This window comes from Oncorhynchus nerka, linkage group LG28, assembly GCF_034236695.1.
Source record: "Oncorhynchus nerka isolate Pitt River linkage group LG28, Oner_Uvic_2.0, whole genome shotgun sequence".
In the NCBI taxonomy this organism is placed as follows: domain Eukaryota; kingdom Metazoa; phylum Chordata; class Actinopteri; order Salmoniformes; family Salmonidae; genus Oncorhynchus; species Oncorhynchus nerka.
The window spans coordinates 79,679,866-79,702,804 of NC_088423.1; the positions used below are offsets into that span (position 1 = coordinate 79,679,866).

At 44.0% G+C, this 22,939-nt stretch overlaps 1 protein-coding gene across 1 annotated transcript; it reads right to left on the reverse strand.

The window, feature by feature from the left end:
* Positions 1-595: 595 nt before the first annotated feature.
* LOC115113734 (signal peptide, CUB and EGF-like domain-containing protein 2) lies at positions 596-21,489 on the reverse strand. Its single transcript, XM_065013156.1, has 22 exons — positions 21,302-21,489; positions 20,084-20,209; positions 19,839-19,973; positions 17,099-17,224; positions 16,870-16,986; positions 15,909-15,998; positions 15,162-15,278; positions 13,664-13,786; positions 12,728-12,844; positions 12,313-12,435; positions 11,661-11,777; positions 11,279-11,368; positions 10,948-11,070; positions 9,718-9,888; positions 9,147-9,350; positions 4,738-4,908; positions 3,795-3,962; positions 3,343-3,504; positions 2,889-3,086; positions 2,397-2,549; positions 2,129-2,208; positions 596-1,940 (listed from the first exon to the last, which is right to left on the reverse strand). The coding sequence occupies exons 1-22, from the start codon at positions 21,387-21,389 to the stop codon at positions 1,794-1,796; spliced, it is 2,946 nt and encodes a 981-aa protein (XP_064869228.1). The 5' UTR covers positions 21,390-21,489; the 3' UTR covers positions 596-1,793.
* Between the last annotated feature and the right edge of the window lie 1,450 nt (positions 21,490-22,939).

The following is a 22,939-nucleotide window of genomic DNA, read 5'->3' on the forward strand; positions in this document are numbered from 1 at the left end:
ATTGAGTTATTGCGCACTTGCGTTCCCTAACGGAAATATGCAGAGGTCAATATGATCTCCCTAACTCGTGCTTGGCTATGGACAACTCCTTGCTTGTTCTCCCCGCTATTACTTATTTGTTCCAATTGGAAACGACAGGCTGTGGTCTTGGTTAAATTATACAAATCTTTGGTTAGGGTAGCCTCATCGCGAACCAGGCTTCCGGTGACAACAACGTGATTTTGGAGGTATGGCAACGCGAGACTAGGTTAAAGTGTAGGAGTAGGGACGTCCCAAGGACGCCGAATAGTACTAACCCTTCTGTTTTCTTAGTTTCTCTGATTTCCCAATGTCTTTGATACAGCGCTGAAAATATAATCATTGTGAATTTTTAGGAATTACAATAGGTGACAGCGTGGCAGGCAATATTTTTGTTTAATTCAAGAGCAAAAACAATTATAACTAACTGAACACATAACTCATATTATAGAGCCTATATAAAAAACGAAATAATTAGTGTATTATTTTGATTTGGACAATGTTGTTGCTTATATTGAAAATAGCATATCAGAAAGCAAAATAAATAAAGCAAAAGCACAATATTATGTTTATTTGATTTATTTACAACATGTTATATGTACAAAATTAAATATAGACATACATGTATCATAAGTGAATAGAGCAATTCTATTTCACAGACCTCTCATTCCATATCTGGAATGTATAATCTAACTTGCTCCCCCTCATATTGCTCTAGATTTCTAGTCACACCACTCAATAATCTCACTTCTATGAGTAGTGAAATGTAGTCTTTGGTATCTGAATGATCATAGTGAAGATCTAGTCTTGATCTATGGGCATTTGTTGTTCTCTCAAAGCCCGGTGGCATGGAATATTCACTGTCTGGTCATTTATTAAGTAAAACCATGTTTTCAGGACAGTGGAAAACGCTAACATTAATTTGAGGCAGCGATAATACAGGTTGTGAGGGGATGTATCGATACTGCACACGTGTCAGGAATGCAGTTAACTACAATACGTTAACATTTTCATCTAATACTTTTTACACAATATACAATACATTCATAAGGATCATTTATTTTGTGGTATCACTACATTCTTTGTAGTGCTTTAAAGTTCCCACCATAAGGTCACATTTGTGCTATATTCTTTTCTCATATTCAGGCATATTTCTGTCAACAATTCTGATCTAAATGTGAAACATGACTTTAATAATGTATGTTATAGGTATACACTATGTGGTTGACATTTAGCATAAACCTCAGTTAACTTTTTATACATAATCAAGAGTCTTTTCTCATCCGCTTCCTACGCTATTGGTGAAAGTTCCGTTTACCATAATTATTTTCAAGATGTTGTTGTTACACCATTATGCAAATCAAAGCTTTCATGAATTTAAATGCTAACAATCAAATCAGCTTACTACTTCAAGCTTTATTCCTGAGACTGAAAGTTTAAAATCAAAAGGAAAAGACAACGTCTGTCTAAACGTTGCAATGCTCACATACAGGAGTGTATGGAAGTATCAGAGATAGATGTGGTATACAAAACACGTAGCTCTAGAATGTAGACCAGATGTGATAGCGGGAGCTGACACTTGTCTGCACCATGACAGTCCACTACCCACCTATTCCCAGAAGGTCCAATTGAAGTCCATTTGAGGAAAGTGTCTGAGGCCATCTCTCTTAGTCAACTCTAGCCTCCGTCAGTCTCTGTACAGACAGGAGAAGTAAAGGACTCTTTTCTCGGGAGTATCCGGGATATCCACGAAGCAACTTGATGATAGTGCCTTCTTAAGGGCGAAGGAATCTCAAGACCTTAGAACGTAGAAATCGGATGAAGGATTTGGGGAACATTTCTCTTGACTCCTGTGCTGTGTAGTTGAAGAAGTTCTGTGGGTGGGCCAATACATCAAACAGTGCCTTCATAAGCTTCTTGTCCTGAGAAGAGAATGTAAACCAAAAATTAGTACAGACTAGAATTCAATCTGAGACAGAGCCAGCAATCATCTGACATTTTTAGTTGGTGCTCAAGTGAAGTTTGCATCCTGAATTTCTTATTGTGTCCACAAGAGGGTAGTATATGGCAGACAAAAGCTTTTTTCACAGGAAATACATGAAATCTTTACCTTGAGAATTTCTTGGTGATTTTCAGAGGCATATAATCTTCCATCTCTGACTATGTCTTCAATGAGTTCCTGGTAGTCCTCTGAAACATATATCATATATGAACATACCCAAGAGTATATTTCTATATTATTTGTGCAATTGGAAGTAGGTGATATATATCCAGACTTAAAATTCCCCAAAAATTACATTTCACAGACACTTGATGTATTGTATTTAAGCATGTGTAAATTAAATGTCAATATTTCCACCATTAAGGATGTCTCTTACCATCATAGGTCACATAAGGGACTTGGAAGCCCTTCCCACTGTTCCCTTCATTCGATTTAAACTGTATCCACAGCCTCTTGGAGCGGGAGGTGAAGGCAATAGGTCGTTCATAGGTCTGGCAGGTCTCATATGTCGTCACAGAGTTGGAGAGAGCTGTGAATTGAGGATATGGTCACATTATGACAAATCAAACACTAGCACCATTCATTACTCTAAAAGTGGCAAGATCTAATGGTCTATTAGAAGCCCATAGTAACCCCCATGATCTCTGAGAGGTTCTATCCTATTATGCAGAAACTCCTACCAACACTACCACCATCTTATAATTCTTTACGACATTCATCACCAACATCTGGTCACCTGCAGTGAAATCTCATTAATACTGTAGCACCATGATAACACCTATTCACCTAACAAGCTCTAACCTCCAACACGACACACAGAAAAGACAGACGCATGCATGCACGCACACACAGAAAAACAAACACTCACAGCTCTTTCTCATGACCAGGTAGTCTCCACACTCATCCTCGATGGGGAGGAAGATCTCTGGGACCACGATGAGGATTCTGCGCTTGGGCGGTGGGTTGATGGTCCAGGTGCACTCGATGTTGGCTGGGTAGTTCCCTGGGTAGTTGGGAGACTCGATGTAGCCAGTGAAATCTCCCATCTCTCCACCACAGTGTCTGTCTGTGAGGTGACAGGATAGTGTCAAATAGTTTATGCTGCCTTGGTGCTGCGACGCTAATTATCTACAGTAGCATCCCAAAGCAGGACAGGAACAATATTTATTTGAGCACAGTAGAGAAACCTGCATGTAGTTTTAGTTTACTCTGTGTGTAGCCATTAAATACATTTAAAGTGTGAAGCCATTAACATACAAATACATACACATTCACGCACAAACGTACGCACACACAGACAACTCTTGTGTGAACATACATACTTTTGCACTGCATGATGTTGGTGGAGCCATCAAAGTCGGTGGTGGTATTTCCTGGGCAGGAGATGCAGTAATTCTGACCAAACTCCATCTGATACGTCGCCATGGGACAACGGATACAGCGGTGTGTGCTGGTGTTGTAGTAATGTCCCGGTGAACACTGGACTACAGGAGCAGAATGGAGTGTACCACAATTTAGCACCTCTCAAACACCAACATACAATAACATAAACCATGTAGTATATTTCCATAAAACAGAAACTCCAGGGGAGTTGCCTTAAAGATCCAGAGTCTTCCAAATGACACCCCATTCCCTATATAGTGCACTACTTTAACCAGGGTCCATAGGGCTCTGGTTAAAAGTAATGAATTATGTAGGAAATAGGGTGCAATTTGGGACGCACCCCCGGACTTTACAGGCATAACTAAATGGGATGGATAAGCTGACCCCTCACCTTTGGTCTCACACTCCTGGAAGGACACGGCACCATTGTGTTTGGTGACCAGGTTTCCTCCACAGTGGAAACAGGAAGTGCGCCCCACCTCTGGCTGGTAGGTACCCAGGGGACAGGGCAGACAAGGGATGAAGCCATCATGGGAGAACTGACCAGGGGGACATTGACCTGGGAAAACAACAGAGGATTGGTCAGAGGGACACTTGTTTCACTCAGTCTGCTCAAAGCAACATTCCCATTGTACATGTAGTCATTTAGCAGACAGACACTCTTATCCAGAGCGACTTAAAGACGAGCACTCTTCCACAATAAGACTAAGTTCCGGGAGAGCAGATGTCAGTGGAGTGATGTAACGCAAGGACATTATCTACATTATCTATGGAACAACCTCTCTCATATCTCCTGACTGACTTGAACAAACTGTCTCTCCCCATAGCTCTTTTTTGTTTAGTCTATTGGTGGGGAAAGCAGGAGATGGGATCTGTGGCTTAGCCACAAATAGGCTGTGATAACAGTGTTTGGGGGGGGTGAAAACATGGTGGCCCATTTTTCTCTTTATTCAGGAGTGGGCAGGGGCCGGGTGTGGCAGTTTAATTCAAACAGGGCTTGAATGTTCCGAGGCTTACACGACTTTATACAAAGCAGAACATCTGCCTGTGGGGAGATTTTGATCAGGGTATCACTCCTTCCTGTGTATTTCATATATACTCATAACAGGATGTGATTCTGACTGGGAGACTAGATTAAAGATCACTTTTTTTAAAGATCAAACCATGAGGGAAAACTATGCCAAGGTCTTTGATGGAGCTCAGTGTATTTTGCTGCAGTTATCTTTATGATTATGATAGTTGAGTAAGTAAGTATCCAAGGTGACTCACATCTCCTGTCTGGTGCACAGTTAGGATACATATGATTACTCATATCCTCAACTCTTGAGCCTTACCTCCACACTCAGAGATATTCCACGCCCCAACCGACCTGGGGCTTCCTCTCACCTCTGGCCCTGGGCAGGCCTCACAAGAATTCTTCCCCTCTTCATCTTGGTACATTCCAGCTGGACACAGAACACACTTTCCCTGATCCCTGTCATAGTACGTTCCAACAGTGCAGCTCACTAGCAAAAGGTAGAAGAATGAGGCAGATTGGCTAGATAATAGACACACACACACACACACACACACACACACACACACACACACACACACACACACACACACACACACACACACACACACACACACACACACTGGCATTCAAGCCCACCACTGTTAAAAAGGCATTGCAAATCAACCTGATGCAGCTATGCAAAAATAAAGACATAAGAGCACTGAGCTGCTCTCCAGATGCCTTTGTGTCCCACATCAAACAAGCTCTTACACTTCACATAACACCGGTGTGCATTGGGGAAAGAACTCTACATACCATCCTAAGCACCCTCACCTCTACCAAAGCACACACAGAGCCAGTCAAAATGAGTGTTTGTCTGTTATCTCACAAGAGCGTGCAAAGCCTGATTACAGGGATGCACACCATCAGCTTTCATTTCCCCTTTTCATGTTTTACTTTGTAGAACAACGTCTCTAATTTATGTTTGAATTATTGTGTGTCTGGTGATGTCAAGAACTTCTTAAAGGGGGAAATGACATCTAATCATCTCACTGAACAGAGAGCAGTGAAGTGAAACCATTTTGCGTTTCCCTCAGGACAATCTAAGAAAGAAGAGCTTTTCAGGAGAGAACCATCCATAATGAGTTAATGAGGAACACACAAAGCCTTTAACACACATCCATTATATGTGCCTCAGCAGCTTGATTTTCCTTAAGAGAAAGAAAATGTAATTCTCTCAAGAGCAGTTAATTTTTTCTGCCTTTTGTTTATCCTGAATGACCATGAGGAGCCACCGTCTCGTTGTCTCCACCAGCTTTTATTTGATGGAGAGAGCGAGAGAAGAGAAGAGTGAGAGAGAAAAAAAACCTTGAAGCCTTTCAAATGCAGAGGCAATTCTATAGAGTCCTCGAAATGATGGCCCCAAAGAGGTTTAAAAGACCTTTCACCTCTATTCAAGTATTTGATGACATAGGCAAACACTATGGTATCACAATGGTAAGGAGCTGAACCCAATAAAAGGGGTCAGAGTTCTGAATCCACCCATTCTGCCTGCCCCAATCACTTCTTGCACCTATCAAGCAGAGGCCCAAACAGCTGATGCTAATTAATTCCCATGGTGTCCCTGAAGTCAATTCTCCGCAGCAGTTTAGTGGCTGGGGTCATGCAGAGTGGCCCTGACTGAGGGGGGATATAAGCACTCAAACTCCCAGCTTGAATCAACAGCACTTCCTAATCATCCTCCATGTTAAAACGAACATGCACTATTTTACGTAACAGAGATCAGGGGAATACTTGTACACTACACACTGGCAGAAACTAAAGTCCAACAGATTCTTATACCGGGTTGAGGCATACGGAAATGTAAATGTTGTTGATCAATCATGAATGACTTAGAATGAAAAGAAAAATCTGATATGGGATATTTCACAGGTTGGTTTATTGGAATACTGCCGTGTACTATATAATGTGATTCAAAACTTTCACAATTTGGTTTGAGAGAAAGAGCGCTAGATATTTTAAAAGTCAGGAATAAGAAGGCATTGCTTTTCTCTCAGTACTAGTGAGGCTGAGGCCATGTTGTTTGGAGGATTTCTCTCCCAACTGAAGCAGTGAGAACGAGCCCCAACTGGATTTACAATGGAGTGGGCAAACTGAAAGGGTTAAACTGCACTTAGTGAGCTAAGCCAGGGGTGGAGGGAAAAATGTTGCTCCTTTATAGAGCTGGGGGTTACGGCTCCCTTTCAGCCCCACTTCCAAATTACATGTCTACACCCCTGCCTGTCCACCACTGGTCTGCTTAATGATCATCTGAAACTAACTGCAGTGTGGGAATCCTACACTCTGGTAACTTTACTCTCCTGTTTATTTATTTTTAAGACTTAAGATTTACTTATGAGGTAAGTAGCTCATTTGAAACATAAAAACAACAAGCAACAAAGCTACAAAGCTAAATCAACATCTAAGGGTCATTTGAATCCAGCACAAAATATTAGTCTCCTGTTATTTGGGGGCAGACAAAAAACAGACACCAGTGAGAGTCCTCTTTGCTGGGGATACCTTGGATTAAGAGATGCTTGGTTTGTAAAACAATTAGACATTTCTGCCAAAAATGATTAAGTTTCATGATTTTTGCCTCTTGTGTGAAAATCAATACATTTAAACAGCTATGGGCAGTCTTTATTCTTAAAATGCTCTAAGAACCAGAATGGATCAAACACCATCCTTCCCCCACTCAATCCCCTCCATCCTCACCCACTCAATCCCCTCCATCCTCACCCACTCAATCCCCTCCATCCTCACCCACTCAATCCCCTCCATCCTCACCCACTCAATCCCCTCCATCCTCACCCACTCAACCCCTCCATCCTCACCCACTCAATCCCCTCCATCCTCACCCACTCAACCCCCTCCATCCTCACCCCCTCAACCCCCTCCATCCTCACCCACTCAATCCCCTCCATCCTCACCCACTCAACTCCCTCCATCCTCACCCACTCAATCCCCTCCATCCTCACCCACTCAACCCCCTCCATCCTCACCCACTCAACCCCTCCATCCTCACCCCTCAACCCCTCCATCCTCACCCACTCAATCCCTCCATCCTCACCCACTCAACCCCCTCCATCCTCACCCACTCAACCCCTCCATCCTCACCCCCTCAACCCCTCCATCCTCACCCACTCAATCCCCTCCATCCTCACCCACTCAAGCCCCTCCATCCTCACCCACTCAACCCCCTCCACCCCCTCCATCCTCACCCACTCAACCCCTCCATCCTCACCCCCTCAACCCCTCCATCCTCACCCACTCAATCCCCTCCATCCTCACCCACTCAACCCCCTCCATCCTCACCCACTCAACCCCTCCATCCTCACCCACTCAACCCCCTCCATCCTCACCCCTCAACCCCTCCATCCTCACCCACTCAATCCCCTCCATCCTCACCCACTCAACTCCCTCCATCCTCACCCACTAAATCCCCTCCATCCTCACCCACTCAACCCCTCCATCCTCACCCCCTCAACCCCTCCATCCTCACCCACTCAATCCCCTCCATCCTCACCCACTCAACCCCCTCCATCCTCACCCACTCAACCCCCTCCATCCTCACCCCCTCAACCCCCTCCATCCTCACCCACTCAATCCCCTCCATCCTCACCCACTCAATCCCCTCCATCCTCACCCACTCAACCCCCTCCACCCCCCTCAACCCCTCCATCCTCACCCACTCAACCCCCTCCATCCTCACCCCCTCAACCCCTCCATCCTCACCCACTCAATCCCCTCCATCCTCACCCACTCAACCCCTCCATCCTCACCCACTCAACCCCCTCCATCCTCACCCCCTCAACCCCTCCATCCTCACCCACTCAATCCCCTCCATCCTCATCCACTCAATCCCCTCCATCCTCACCCACTCAACTTCCTCCATCCTCACCCACTCAACCTCAATAAGGACGGGGGGTAAGAGAGGAGAGCTCTGGATCAAGACAGAGGCAGGCTAGAACAACTTTGAGAGGTCGGTCTACAATAGTCTTCAGACCCCTTAAATATGGTGGCTTGGGTCAGATTCAAACAGGGCGTTTAGAGGTAGAAGACGAATCATGGACAGAAAACTGACCGTCTTCTACTGACCACACTGAGACAGACAGGCAGAATGCAGCAGCAGGCAGTAGGCTTACTATGCTTACTGTGAGGCCCTGAACTGGGGGCACGCAGCTCTCTGCTCCCCTCCCCTCCGCCAGAGAAAACACATGCCAGCCTCCTTTCCACTGCTGATGTTGACAAGGTGCCATTAAAGCTAATGGAATTTTCCTCCATTATGGCTGTAAAACTAAATAGGACCAGCGGCAACAACAGCAAAAGCTAGCGGCTGCCATCACACCTTCTGTTGCACTTTATCCCACGGAGATGCTGGAAGATGTCCTCGCTCTGCAAGCCAGCCAACAACAGGCTCTCTTTTCTCCACATACCAGCTCATTACAGCATGTCTGCACCCAAATATGGCAGTCATCTGGCCGACACCTGCTCCAAATCCAATCATTAAACCAACCTGTCTAAATATATCTTGCTGGCATGGCTATGACTATGAGCTGCTCTGTGTGGGAGCCAGGACTAGACTCCAGGGGTGGCTCAGATACAGGCAGAAACAGATACAGGTAGATGCTCAAGATGCGACTAATTTTATACATACATATATACCTATATCTTATGATACTCAGAACACTCAAGATGCTCACTCACCACATTTCCTGTCCACCAGCACTCCTTTCCCACAGTGTTCCGGCAGGTCCACCGGCCGCGCCAGCCTCTTGGCCAGCTCGTAGTTAGAGCCAGCGAAGTGGAGGTGGAACTGCTCCCGGTGGATGGACTTCCTCAGGGTACGGATAGTCTTCCTCAGCCTCTTCTCTGAGCGCCGGCGCACACAGCCCAGGTCACAGCTCTCTGCTGAGAGAAACACCAGATACCAAAACTGTCCTCGCAACGCAATGAGACCACAATAAACACTCAAACAAAACCACACAAACATACCAGTACTAAAATAGACAGACACACATACTTGTGTACATATCCATTCCAACACACAGACACCATGACATTTGATCAATCATTTGTTCCCTCGGAATACAAGGGAAACCTCCAAACCTACACCTTCCCCAAAGATCCCACCACCTCAAAAAGCCACATCAAAACAGGAGATACTTTAACATGTTTGGCTTGTTAAGTGACGAAAAGCAAGAGCAGAGAGAGAAACAGGAAGCAGAGTGTCAGCCAGAGGACTGGGGTCACAGCAGGGCAGGGCAGAGAGACCAACCTGTTACCTCCTCTAGGTTCACATCCAACTCAAACTCAGCCGTGATGGAAGAGCCCTCCTCCTCGTAACCCGCCTTCCTGCCGTGGCGGCTCCGCATCCGGGGGCCAGACGAGCTGCAGCGCAAGCGCACATAGCTGAACTGGACGTTCTCCGTGAAGGGGGACCTGCTGTCTGTGGACACGACCAGTCACACAGGACATGGACACGCACAAACACATGCATGCACGGCGACAAACACACATGCATGCACGGAGACAAACACACACACACACACATGCATGCACGGCGACAAACACACATGTTCCTGAATAACTATATGGTCTACAACTGTAGCAGGATAAAACTTAACTGCAATGTCATAACACTTCAATCTAAAGAGATTATATCCTTTGTGGGTTTTTTTACCTTTATTTATCTAGGCAAGTCAGTTAAGAACAAATTCTTATTTTACAATGACGGCCTACCCTGGCCAAATCCTCCCCTAACCCGGACAACGCTGGGCCAATTGTGCACCGCCATTTTGGACTCCCGATCACGGCTGGTTGTGATACAGCCAGGGATCGAACAAGGGTCTGTAGTGACGCCTCTAGCACTGAGATCCAGAGCCTTAGACCGCTGTGCCACTCGGGAGCCAAGTACTGAAGTTCAAGTACTGATGTTTCTAATCATTCTTTAAAAAGCAGTGACATCTCTGTGTATCCGGTTAAACATGCACTCTTTCCCCCCTGCTCTTTTTGTTGCCTTTGGACAGGGGGATAACGAGAGGAGAGTGGGAAAAGCTCCCTTTTTATTTGAACACCATGCCGGAACCCATTGGTGAAAGAAATGCATCCAACAATCGGAACTGCGTTTGATTGATGGCTAGGTAGGGCCCAACTGAAAGGCATGCTATAGCTAATTACATTTTCCCCTGCCACTGCCAGACAATGTGCAGTGCTGAGACAATAAAAACATTTCAGACCGCACCCTCCACGTATTTCTTTCATATTTAGCTCACTCTCCGTTTACTTTCATCTAAGCAGCCTCGAGGTCAGGTTCCTGTTATCAAGTTTGTTGCATGATCCACGTATTTCTTTCATATTTAGCTCACTCTCCGTTTACTTTCATCTAAGCAGCCTCGAGGTCAGGTTCCTGTTATCAAGTTTGTTGCATGATATGTAGGCAGTGCCAGGTTAATCTGCATTGTTTTAATGAATGAGGAGCTGTTGGACTCGTTAGAAGCCTCTGTACCTGAGTGAGCTGCGTTCAGGCTCTCCTTCAGCCTCTCTTGACTACGTTTCAAGTTGCACATTCCTGTGCCAGACTTAAAAGTGGCTGTGGTCTTAATTCGCAGGACACTTGACATTTCTGGTCCTACGGTACAAAGGAAATAATAGCAAATTGTTAACCTTTGATAAAAATGAAAAATCCCTTGACTTCCATATGTCTGTAAATGAAAATGTGAATACTGAAGACTTGATTTGGTATGACGTTGTTTTGTCTTTATATGTTGTGTTTCTGGTTGTTTAGGTCAGGCTGGAGTGACAGAGGCTGATGCAGACCTGTGATGGTGTGTACTTGCCCAAGCAATACGAGCCACTTCCATTCCTTTGTGCTCCAGCCAAGCAGGGCAGAGGCATTCCACAGGTCACTGTATAAGAATCCTCCGTCCCTGTAAACGCACACAGGGGCATGAGACAGGCCACCAAAGACAAAAGGCAGAGCCACAAAAGGCCTGGTCGCCAAAAGCAAACAGATGGGTGCTGGAACATGAGACAGCGCTACTCTGCAGACTGATAGTAGTAGTAACTCAATTTGTGTCCCAAATTGTACCCTATTTCCTGTATAGGGCACTACCCTTGACCAGAGCCATGTGGGCCCTGGACAAAAGTTGTGTAATTTAAAGGGAATAGGGTGCCATTTGGGATGCAGTCCAATAGTAGTAGTAGTAACTGATAACTCACCACTGGTGATGTGGACCTGGGACTGGCAGGTCAGGTAGCAGCGGTCACCTCCCTCCTGCCTGCTGCAGTTTAAGGTCGGTTTAGAGGGGGGCTTTGTTGCTGGGAAACCCTCTGCCTCTAGATGGAAACCATAACAAACTCACAGGTGAAGAGCAGACTTGGACCGTGGTAGGTAGGTAGACAGACAGACAGACAGACAGACAGACAGACAGACAGACAGACAGACAGACAGACAGACAGACAGACAGACAGACAGACAGACAGACAGACAGACAGACAGACAGACAGACAGACAGACAGACAGACAGACAGACAGACAGACAGACAGACGAGGGTAGAAGTTGTGAGAAATTGTGGGAACAGAGTGAAACCTATCCAAGGAGACAAGAAGACAATGGGAACAGCAGCAATTGCCTTAATTCTGTTTTTGTCCTCGGTTTACAACCAAAGACCAGAGAGAAAGACAGAGCAGTAAAGACAAAGAGAAGAAAATAACTCAAAAGTATCTCCTGTTTTAGTCCCCAAAAGTTTCACAACATACATGTGGTATACAACCACTGATTTTATGTCAAACACTCCCTAAGGGACAACTCAGGGAGTACCCACCCCAAACCTTCAAGAGCCCCCCAGGCCTGAAGGGGCACTGTCTTACCGATACAGTCTTTTTTGTTCCAGTGTAGCTTATAACCAGGGTGGCAGTCACACTCAAACCCACCCATGGTGTTCTCACAACCCTGCTCACAACCTCCATTGTTCACACTGCACTCATTTATGTCTGAGAAGAAAGCAGGGAAAACATCCATATGTTATTCGCAGCATCTCTCACCTCACCTCATTCACAAAGCATCCATTATTTTTTCTGCAAAAACTACTAAAAACTCCACAATGAACTATTCAGAAGGGTGTGAAATGTTGTAGATGGTACCAAAGCCCTTTCCCCATAAACATAATACCCTATACACATTAGTTTATAGAAAACCCAAACATGAACTATTCAGAATGGTGTCAAAGCCCTTTCCCCATACCATAAGTATAATACCCCATAAGCATTAGTTTTATAGTCTTACCTCCACAGTGGGCCAGTCCATACAGGGTGTACCCTTTGTTGCAAACACACTCAAAACCACCAGGGGAGTTCACACACGTGTGACCACATGTCCTTTCGAAATAACACTCGTCTATATCTGTCATTAAAAGCAGAGGGATATTCTTTTTCAATTTAAGGTAGTAGAAATTGGGGTTTTAAATGGTACAGCATGGTATCACTAGGTGATGAATTGTGGCATTGTCTTTTGATAGTTAATGGTAGAGACAGCAGCATCTTAATGACAGGTTGTATCAGAGGGATGAAATCAGTTTGTACTAAACGTTAAGCTTTAAACTAGCACATGTTAAGGATCTTCAGAGGAATCCTTCAAGTCAATACTGGCAAACCGTTCAGCCTCCCACCCTCTCTGTCTTATCTTCCAGCAGCACCTACACAGAACAACAGCTCAGTATACTGTGCTGTCCCAGCCCCTTCCCCAGATGTAGGGTAGACAGGCAGGAGAGAGAAGAGAAGGGGCCTACCCTGAAAGGAGAGTGAAGAGAAGGGGCCTACCCTGACAGGAGCGTGAAGAGAAGAGGCCTACCCTTACAGGAGCGTGAAGAGAAGAGGCCTACCCTGACAGGAGCGTAAAGAGAAGAGGCCTACCCTGGCTGGAGAGTGAAGAGAAAAGGCCTACCCTGACAGGAGAGAGAAGAGAAGAGGCCTATCCTGACAGGAGAGTGAAGGGAAGAGGACTACCCTGGCAGGAGAGTGAAGAGAAGAGGCCTACCCTGACAGGAGAGTGAAGAGAAGAGGCCTACCCTGACAGGAGAGTGAAGAGAAGAGGCCTACCCTGACAGGAGAGTGAAGAGAAGAGGCCTACCCTGACAGGAGAGTGAAGAGAAGAGGACTACCCTGGCAGGAGAGTGAAGAGAAGAGGCCTACCCTGACAGGAGCGTGAAGAGAAGAGACCTACCCTGACAGGAGCGCTCGTCAGTAAGCAGCTTGAAGCCCTTCCAGCAGTTACACTCAAAGCTGCCGATGGTGTTCCTGCAGAAGTGGTCGCAACCGCCGTTGTGCAGCTCACACTCATTATTGTCTGTGAGAGGCAAATAATTAAACTGTTATTATTCAGACAGACATACACTCCCCTCCATATATATTTGGACAGAGAAGCCATTTTTAATGTCTCTATACTTAGGAGATGGTACATAATGTCAGCTTTTATTTGAGAGTATTTCGATACATATCTGTTTTACCGTTTAGAAATGAAAGCTCTTATGTATCTAGTCCCCCCATTTAAATAAGTCATAAGTATATCACTTTTAGTGTGTTAAAGTTGTCAAAAGGTTAGCATTTGGTCTCATATTCCTTGCACGCAATGACTACATCAAGTTTTGCAGTTTGATTTGGTTGTGTTTTAGGTTATGTTTTGGTTGTGTTTTAGGTTATGTTTTGGTTGTGTTTTAGGTTATGTTTTGGTTGTGTTTTAGGTTATGTTTTGGTTGTGTTTTAGGTTATGTTTTGGTTGTGTTTTAGGTTATGTTTTGGTTGTGTTTTAGGTTATGTTTTGGTTGTGTTTTGGGTTATGTTTTGGTTGTGTTTTGGGTTATGTTTTGCCCAATAGGAACCAAATGGTGAATAATATCTTCTGCCATTTTGGAGTCACTTTTAATGTAAGTAAGAATAGAAGACGTTTCTGAACACTTCTACATTCATGTGGATACTACCACGATTATGGATGGTTAGGGGTGAGAAGAGTGAGTGAGAAGAGTGAGAAAGTTACAGAGGCAGAAAGAACGATCTCACTCATCGTTATTCATGATTCTTTCATGATTTTTCTTAATCATGGCATTAACAGGATTAATTTAGTATTCAGAAACGTATTATTTACTCACTTAGAAAGAAAATTACTCCAGTCATCATTCAACCATTCAGTTCCTGTTGGGCAAAACATAACCTAAAACACAACCAAAAGAAACTGCAATCGCATCCAACCAGTTTGTAAAGTCACAAGCTTGATGTAGTCATTGCGTGCAAGGAATATGGGACCAAATACTCAACTTTTGACTATTTTTATACACTGTAAGTGTATTCGTCCAGATTCTTCACATGGAGGACATTTGTTACATAAACCTGACATTCTATATTGTAGCCTCATATGAAACATTTGATCTCAAAACTAAAATGCTGGAGTATAAAGCCAAATGAAAAATGTTAGCTTCACTGTCCATATACCTATGGAGGGGAGATGTGAAGCTTGTTAAATAAAAGTACATTGAACTGAATAATAAGAGATGGAGATGAAGATGGCCTGCCACCAAAATGGCACCTATTCCCTATAAAGTGCATTACTTTTGACCACAGCCCTATGGGCCCAGGTCAATAGTAGTGCACTAAATAGGAAATAGAGTGCCATTTGTAACTCAGACATAGAGATGGAGTTGAGGTTGTTGGTGGACGGCTGGTCTGACCTTTGCACGTCTTCCCGTCAGGCTGCAGAGTGAAGCCCACGGGACAGCTGCAGCGTACCCCCGTGGATGTGTCCTTACACGTGGAGTCACACCCCCCGTTATTTACCGCACAGTTCTCTGAAAGGCCAGCGGGAATAGATTCAATGTCAACATGCTGCTGCTGTGTACTATACTGAATGAAGGGTTATAAAAATGCCTATACATTATGTACTGTCGTTACAGAGCTATTGTCAAAGTCTGCTTTTTAACCCTACCAACAGACATCGAGTAAACAACAGCAGTGGTCCTAGCCACCGAGCTAGCAACCCAGTCACATACATACAGTCAATACAGTGTTTTACTAGGTGTGAACATTGACACAGCACACCATGACTGACAGTGCTATACATTGGGCAACCCAACGCCATCCCCATCCTAAACGGAAGGAAAACATGTGAAATGTACCACACTGTCACAAAAGCATATTTTTCAGGGGAGGAATCGGGCGGTGAGAAAGTGAGGGTCCATAGTCATTTCACAGTTTGCTCTAAAGCCTGTGGAATGCCTTGGTTTACTGGGCCTTGCTCTTCTCCCCTCTGAAAAACACCTCTGGCTGATTCCTGGCAGCATAACCCATGGCAACTAAAGTCATTCAAATAGTCCAACTGACAGAATCCTCTCAGTAGCTGAGTCTGTTTGGTTTTGTTATTTTAGTGCAAGTAACAATGGGTAATAACAGTGGAATTTGTGCAATTATACAATTATTACCCATGAGCAGTCTGCGCTTGACACGTTTGTCCACCTCAGTGAAGGACGTGGCGTTGTGATCAGAGCTCTCAGTAGTTGTCTCGTCCCGCTCTGTAATACAGACAGTGGGTGACGTGAGTAACAGTCAGTAACCTAACCAACAGAATACACGTAGATACATACACAGTGTTTTAGTCTAACTAAAATAAACATAAGTCAACATTTAAGAAAATGGTTTGCACCAAGTTGCCTCCTGTTCTGTTCTGTCTGCTGATGCACAGTAGCTGAATTGCCCAGTGCACACCTTGGTGGTCTGTAAGTGTAGTCTACCTCCCCTGGATGTTTTTCTGTGTTCCTCTCTGGAACCAGAAGCATGGTGACACCTGAGACATGCAGTTTGGCTGTCTATGCGTGTGGCAGATAAGACAGGAGATGGAACTGTGAGATGGAGCTGGAGACAACTCAGTGATAATCCTGGACCCCACACACACAGTAGCGCCGCGGGAGAAACAGATAGTACCCACAGGCCTACTGTACGTCTCCTTCCTATCTGACGGCTGATGCTTATCATATCCACCATGTGCAAATGGAAGAAATACACACTCGCTGTCAGGAGAGATGGCAAGCTCCTCAAAAGGATTGCCATTTCATCCACAGGCTCAAGATGGGATCATTTAAACAGGTGAGTTTCGGTGGGGGAGAGTAACAAAAAGGAGAATGAAGAAGTGTACAGATGGAAATATCTAGGAGGATCCAGTCCATTTCACCATTGTTGACTAGGTAATCTGGTTTGCCATACGTGGAGATGCTTAAAGATAAGTACCAAATCAAATCAAATCAAATGTATTTATAAAGCCCTTCTTACATCAGCTGTCACAAAGTGCTGTACAGAAACCCAGCCTAAAGCCCCAAACAGCAAGCAATGCAGGTGTAGAAGCACGGTGTATGTAAGTAGGCCTGGATGTGGTTGGTCAGCACTTACCTACACAGGACCTGCCGTCAGGGTGCAGGGTGTACCTCACATGACACCTGCAGATGGGCCCCTGCTCCATGTCCTCACAGGTGTGCTGGCAGCCCCCGTTACCATGGTTACAAGTCACTAGGCCAATGACACAAAACTTGGGTCACTTCCAAAGTTCAACTCATGTATTATCTAAACAATACTCTTGGCTGAGCTAGCTATACGATCAATCACAAAACTTCACACATACAGATGCAGCCTCTTTGGTTCTTGGCCAGCTCAAATCCTGGGCGGCACTCGCAGGCCACTCCTCCCTTGGGTGTCTCCTTGCAGATGTGAGCACAGCCATGCTCCTTATTCATACAGCTAAGGCCCTCTGGGAAAGAGAGTTAACACTTTACATTAGGTTGCTGCTATACCTGTGTAATAACACTGTAATTACACTACTCACAACAGTGTATTCACATGTTGTTACATATCGTACATGGTAATGAAATATAGAGGCAAAACAACTGACACGGCACAACACCAATGATGTCTGATGATAGATTATTGAAGCCCCCTGACTAGAAATCTGCCACAACCCTTTGGGGCATGGCCCAACAATAACACTTCCTAGAGAGGTGTACCTGTGGATGTATTTCAAGGCCTACCTTCAAACTCAGTGCCTCTTTGCTTGACATCATGGGAAAATCAAAAGAAATCAGCCAAGACCTCAGAAAAAAATTGTAGACCTCCACAAGTCAGGTTCATCCTTGGGAGCAATTTCTAAACGCCTGAAGGTACCACGTTCATCGATACAAACAATAGTACGCAAGTATAAACACAATGGGACCACACAGCCGTCATACCGCTCAGGAAGGAGACGTGTTCTGTCTCCTAGAGATGAACGTACTATGGTGCGAAAAGTGAAAATCAATCCCAGAACAACAGCAAAGGACCTTGTGAAGATGCTGGAGGAAACAGGTACAAAGGTATCTATATCCACAGTACAACGAGTCCAATGTCGACATAACTTGAAAGGCCGCTCAGCAGGGAAGAAGCCACTGCTCAAAAACCGCAATAAAAAATCCAGACTCCGGTTTGCAACTGCACATGGGGACAAAGATCATACTTTTTGGAGAAATGTCCTCTGGTCTGATGAAACAAAAATAGAACTGTTTGGCCATAATGACCATCATTATGTTTGGAGGAAAAAGGGGGATGCTTGCAAGCCGAAGAACACCATCCCAACCATGAAGCATTGGGGTGGCAGCATCATGTTGTGGGGGTGCTTTGCTGCAGGAGGGACTGGTACACTTCACAAAATAGATGGCAGCATGAGGGAGGAAAAGTATGTGGATATATTGAAGCAACATCTCAAGACATCAGATGTTAAAGCTTGGTCGCAAATGGGTCTTCCAAATGGACAATGAGCCCAAGACTACTTCCAAAGTTCTGGCAAAATGGCTTAAGGACAACAAAGTCAAGGTATTGGAGTGGCCATCACAAAGCCCTGACCTCAATCCTATAGAACATTTGTGGGCAGAACTGAAAAAGTGTGTGTGAGAAAGGAGGCCTACAAACCCGACTCAATTACACCAGCTCTGTCAGGAGGAATGGGTCAAAAATCACCCAACATATTGTGGGGAGCTTGTGGAAGACTACCCAAAATGTTTGACCCAAGTTAAACAATTTAATGACAATGCTACCAAATACTAATTGAGTCTATGTTAACTTCTGACCCACTGGGAAGGTGAAAAGCTGAAATAAATAATTCTCTCTACTATTATTCTGACATCTCACATTCTTAAAATAAATTGGTGATCCTAACTGACCTAAGACAGGGAATTGTTACTAGGATTAAATGTCAGGAATTGTGAAAAACTGAGTTTAAATACATATTCATATACAGTACTTTATACACTGAGTTTACAAAACATTAAGGACAGCTTCCTAATGTTGAGTTGCAACCCCCCCCCATGTGCCTTGAAAAGAACTTTAATTCATCAGGGCATGGACTACAAGGTATCAAACGCATTCCATGTTGACTCCAATGCTTCCCACAGTTGTGTCAAGTTGGTTTAAATATGTTGTCTTGCTCATTCACCCTCTGAATGGCACGCATACGCAATCCAGGTCTCAATTGTCTAAAGGCTTAAAAATCCTTCTTTAACTTGTCTCCTTCTCTTCATCTACACTGACTGAAGTGGATTTAACAAGTGACATCAAAAAGGGATCATAGCTTTCAACTGGATCATAGGATTCACCTGGTATGTCATGGAAAGAGCAGATATCCATAATGTTTTGTACACTCAGTGTGTGTGGGAGTCAGAATCACACGATTATCTTCTATCCTAATACCATCATTGGCCTTTTCCCAGGTCACTGTAGAGAGCAGCTTCTTTATTCTTATGCTGTAACGGCTGAGTGGATGTGCTGGTAGGATTCGTAACTTTTCCAAGGGAAACCCAAAGTAGTGAAGAACCTTTGGATCTCTTCATTGAATTTAGTGAGAATAAAACAACAATACTTGTGAGAGCTTTATTCTAATGTAAGACACAGGCCACAAAGCCCAAGTGTTGCAGTTATTAACTTGTTTTGTTCTCTGGGACACGGGGCTCCTTTTCCCACAGCATGGGCCCTTTGGAGCCCGACTGCTCTAGATAATGACCCAGAGAGGGGACCGATCCCTCATTGTGCTGTCAATCACACTCTTGTATGTGAACATTCGAGAATTAGCTCCATTATTCTCTGTCGTGCCCCTGACACGGCTTAGTAGCCTACCTTAACACAAAAAATATACACACACACATAGACTGAGACACAAACATACAGAAACATGCATGGACTGAGACACAACAGACATGTGTACACACACACACGCACGAATACACACACACACACACACACACACACACACACACACAGACAGACATATACATACACACATTTGAAGGTGGGTAGGAGAGTTGGAAGCCATCACAGGGCAGGTATTCAGGGGTACTCACCCACAGAGCGGTGGATACATATGTGCTGGTTGTCACTGAGGAAGAAGCCCTCTTTGCAGCTGCACTCATAACTCCCCATGGTGTTGACACATGTATACTGGCACCCTCCATTGTTGAAGACACACTCGTCCACATCTGCAGGCAGAGCCAGGACATGACTTCTCAGAACAATGAAATAACTGGATGATTGTCAGACACTCAATAAATCAAATGTTGTTTACCTTGTAGTTTGAAATGTATCTTACCTAGACAATTATGTCCATCGCGCGCTAAATTGAATCCATCATGGCAAGTGCAACGATAATTGCCTGGTATGTTGTTACATTCGTGTACACAGCCACCATTGTACTCGATGTCGCATTCATCAATGTCTAAGAAAGGGGAGTCAAGTCAAGATTGATGAATGTTTGCCATTTGAGCATTTAGCGGGAAAGGGTCCTTTCAAACAATGGACCACATCATTTAAATAAAAGTCATACATTATGCCAAGGTTTATGATATATAATCAAACTGTCATTGAAACTTGTCTTGGTAATCCATGGAACTCTTGGTCCAAAGAATTAAAATATGTCTCATATGATCCCAATACAAACATGAATGATGAAAGGAACAAGGAATTACAGAGGAGATAATAACCTTCACAATGTCTACCGTCGCCTTTAAAGCCTACTTAACACGTGCACTTGGGTATTTTGACAAATAGCGTCAATGTGACAGCAATCACGGTCACCTAATAATCTCCAGTTTACAATTGGCTCATTCATCCCCCTCCTCTCCCCTGTAACTATTCCCCAGGTCGTTGCTGCAAATGAGAACGTGTTCTCAGTCAATTTACCTGGTAAAATAACGGATAAATAAAAAATAAAAATAAAAAAGCACTTCCTTCTGCGCATGGATCCGGAGTTGAAATCCACATTATGGCATAAAATGTTACCAGAACAACATTTCGTTATGAATCTCAAAAATCTGTATTTTAGTCATGTACATTAGGATTGTGGGATTAACGTGCCCCTCATTAAATCCCCAATATTCAATTCAACACTGAATCATTTCCGTTAAATTGGTAAAAGTCTAATACACCAGGTTCTGAGTACTAAAGTTAACAAAACATTGATCCGATTGAACCTGATCAATTATTCCCAAAAGTGTTAAAGTTAAGAAAAAAGTCAGGACACATTCCTTATCATCGGTACATTTGTTATTCATTTTACCTGAAAATAAGTTAGTAGGTAGGAAAAAACGTAAGACTTCATTAAAAAAAGCAAGCAAACAAACAAAAGAAATCCATCAAGTTCCAATTCCTACAATTGAAGCCAATACTGAGGGGGCAAAATATAATAATGTAAACAAAATAAAGTCTGCCAAGTAGTTGGAAACTATACATCCTTAGAAAACAACAACATGGGCGCAAACACTCTTATACAGCGTGCGTAAAAACGGTCTTTGAAACTCATAAAACGTACCTGGGTTCTCTAGAAGAGCTGCGCTTTGGCGAGTATTTAACAAGAGCAAAACCAAACAAAAGTCTCTTGCAATACAAATAGCTCCCATGGTGATATGATCCAAGTTTAGAGGTGTCCTGTAAAGGACGCGTTTGCTCTGAAGTCTTGACCAAGTGTCCGCCTCATTTTCATTCTAGCCTGTCAGTCGGCTTCACGAGTGGCTCTGGAAAGAGAAAGGAGTGTGTGTGTGTGTGTGTGTGAGAGAGAGAGAGAGAGAGAGAGAGAGAGAGAGAGAGAGACAGAGACAGAGACAGAGACAGAGAGAGAGCGCGCGCGAGAGAGAGAGAGAGAGAGTGAGATGGAGAGAGAGATAGTGTCTGTTTCATTTTTTAACTTTTGTGAGTGTAATGTTTACTGTTGATTTCTGATTGTTTATTTCACATTTGTTTATTATCTATTACACTTGGTTTTGCAATGTAAAAATGTTTCCTATGCCAATAGAGAGAGAGAGCGGGGAGAGAGAGAGACTACTGAAAACAGAAGCAATTGAGAATATTAGATTAGGCTGTATAGCTGATTTTATAACCATAAACCTATAGCCTACAGTATTTTATGTCGGCCTAGGAAATGTGGAAAGGCTGGTCGAAAAGAGCGGTTCCCGAAATATTCCTTAAAAGACTGACTTTGTAAAATAAGTTTACCTCCGCAAATCTGCACCGTGCCCTGCTCTATGTTCTTTTTAATCCTCCTGTTGTATAAATCGGACAACTCTGAATGTCCAATCCTCGAAATAATGGTGGCCATAAAACTTGGCTGCTCCAGTCTTCGTCTGTTTTGTGGAAATAGGAGCGCACGCACAGCTGCGTTGAAGCGCGCTCCTCTGTATCCAAGTGAATATAATTTCATTTCATATCTAGGGCTTGGCTTTTGCAGCGTTCAAGTCATGTGGGAAAATTAATGTAAGTTATTTGCGCAGAGCTCACTGCTGGTTGATAATGCGAGACTTCTCATGTGGGAAACTAGGGTATCAATCTTTCTACAACGAGTATGACGCGTTCACGTGCTAGTCGGAACAAGGAACATCCCGAGTTAAAATTAACGTAAGTTATTTCAAATGAACGTAAATTACATGTTTAGAGCTTACTATTGGTTGATTCTGATACTCCCCAAGTGGGAAACTCGGGATCATCCTTATACAACGAGTTAGCAAGTCTTACATTTCCGAGTTCTACCTAGCAAGTAAACGTGGCTTAAGCAAGTTGGATATTTTCCGAGATTCCGACCTGAGATGAACGGGACATTGACTAGGCAATCGACATTGGAATATGGATTTATGCCACATTCATGTCATGTCGGAATATCAGGACCTCCGAGTTCAAATTTAAATAAATTATTTGCGTGGAGCTTCGTGTTAATTAATTGTGGTACCTTCCGCCTAGGTTAGCATGACGTGAATATGGCTTTATATTGAAGAAGCCTTCATGCGAGCTACTTCATGCGCCTTTGAGTGTTCAACATCAGGGGCATAATAGAATATTGAGCGCCTTACTCGCTTAATATTCGATTATCCAAATGAAAAGGAGAGTTTTGGGCAACATACATTCTATGCCTCGTTGGCCTACCTGTGATCATTGATTCTGTGCACTGCTCCCCTGTGTG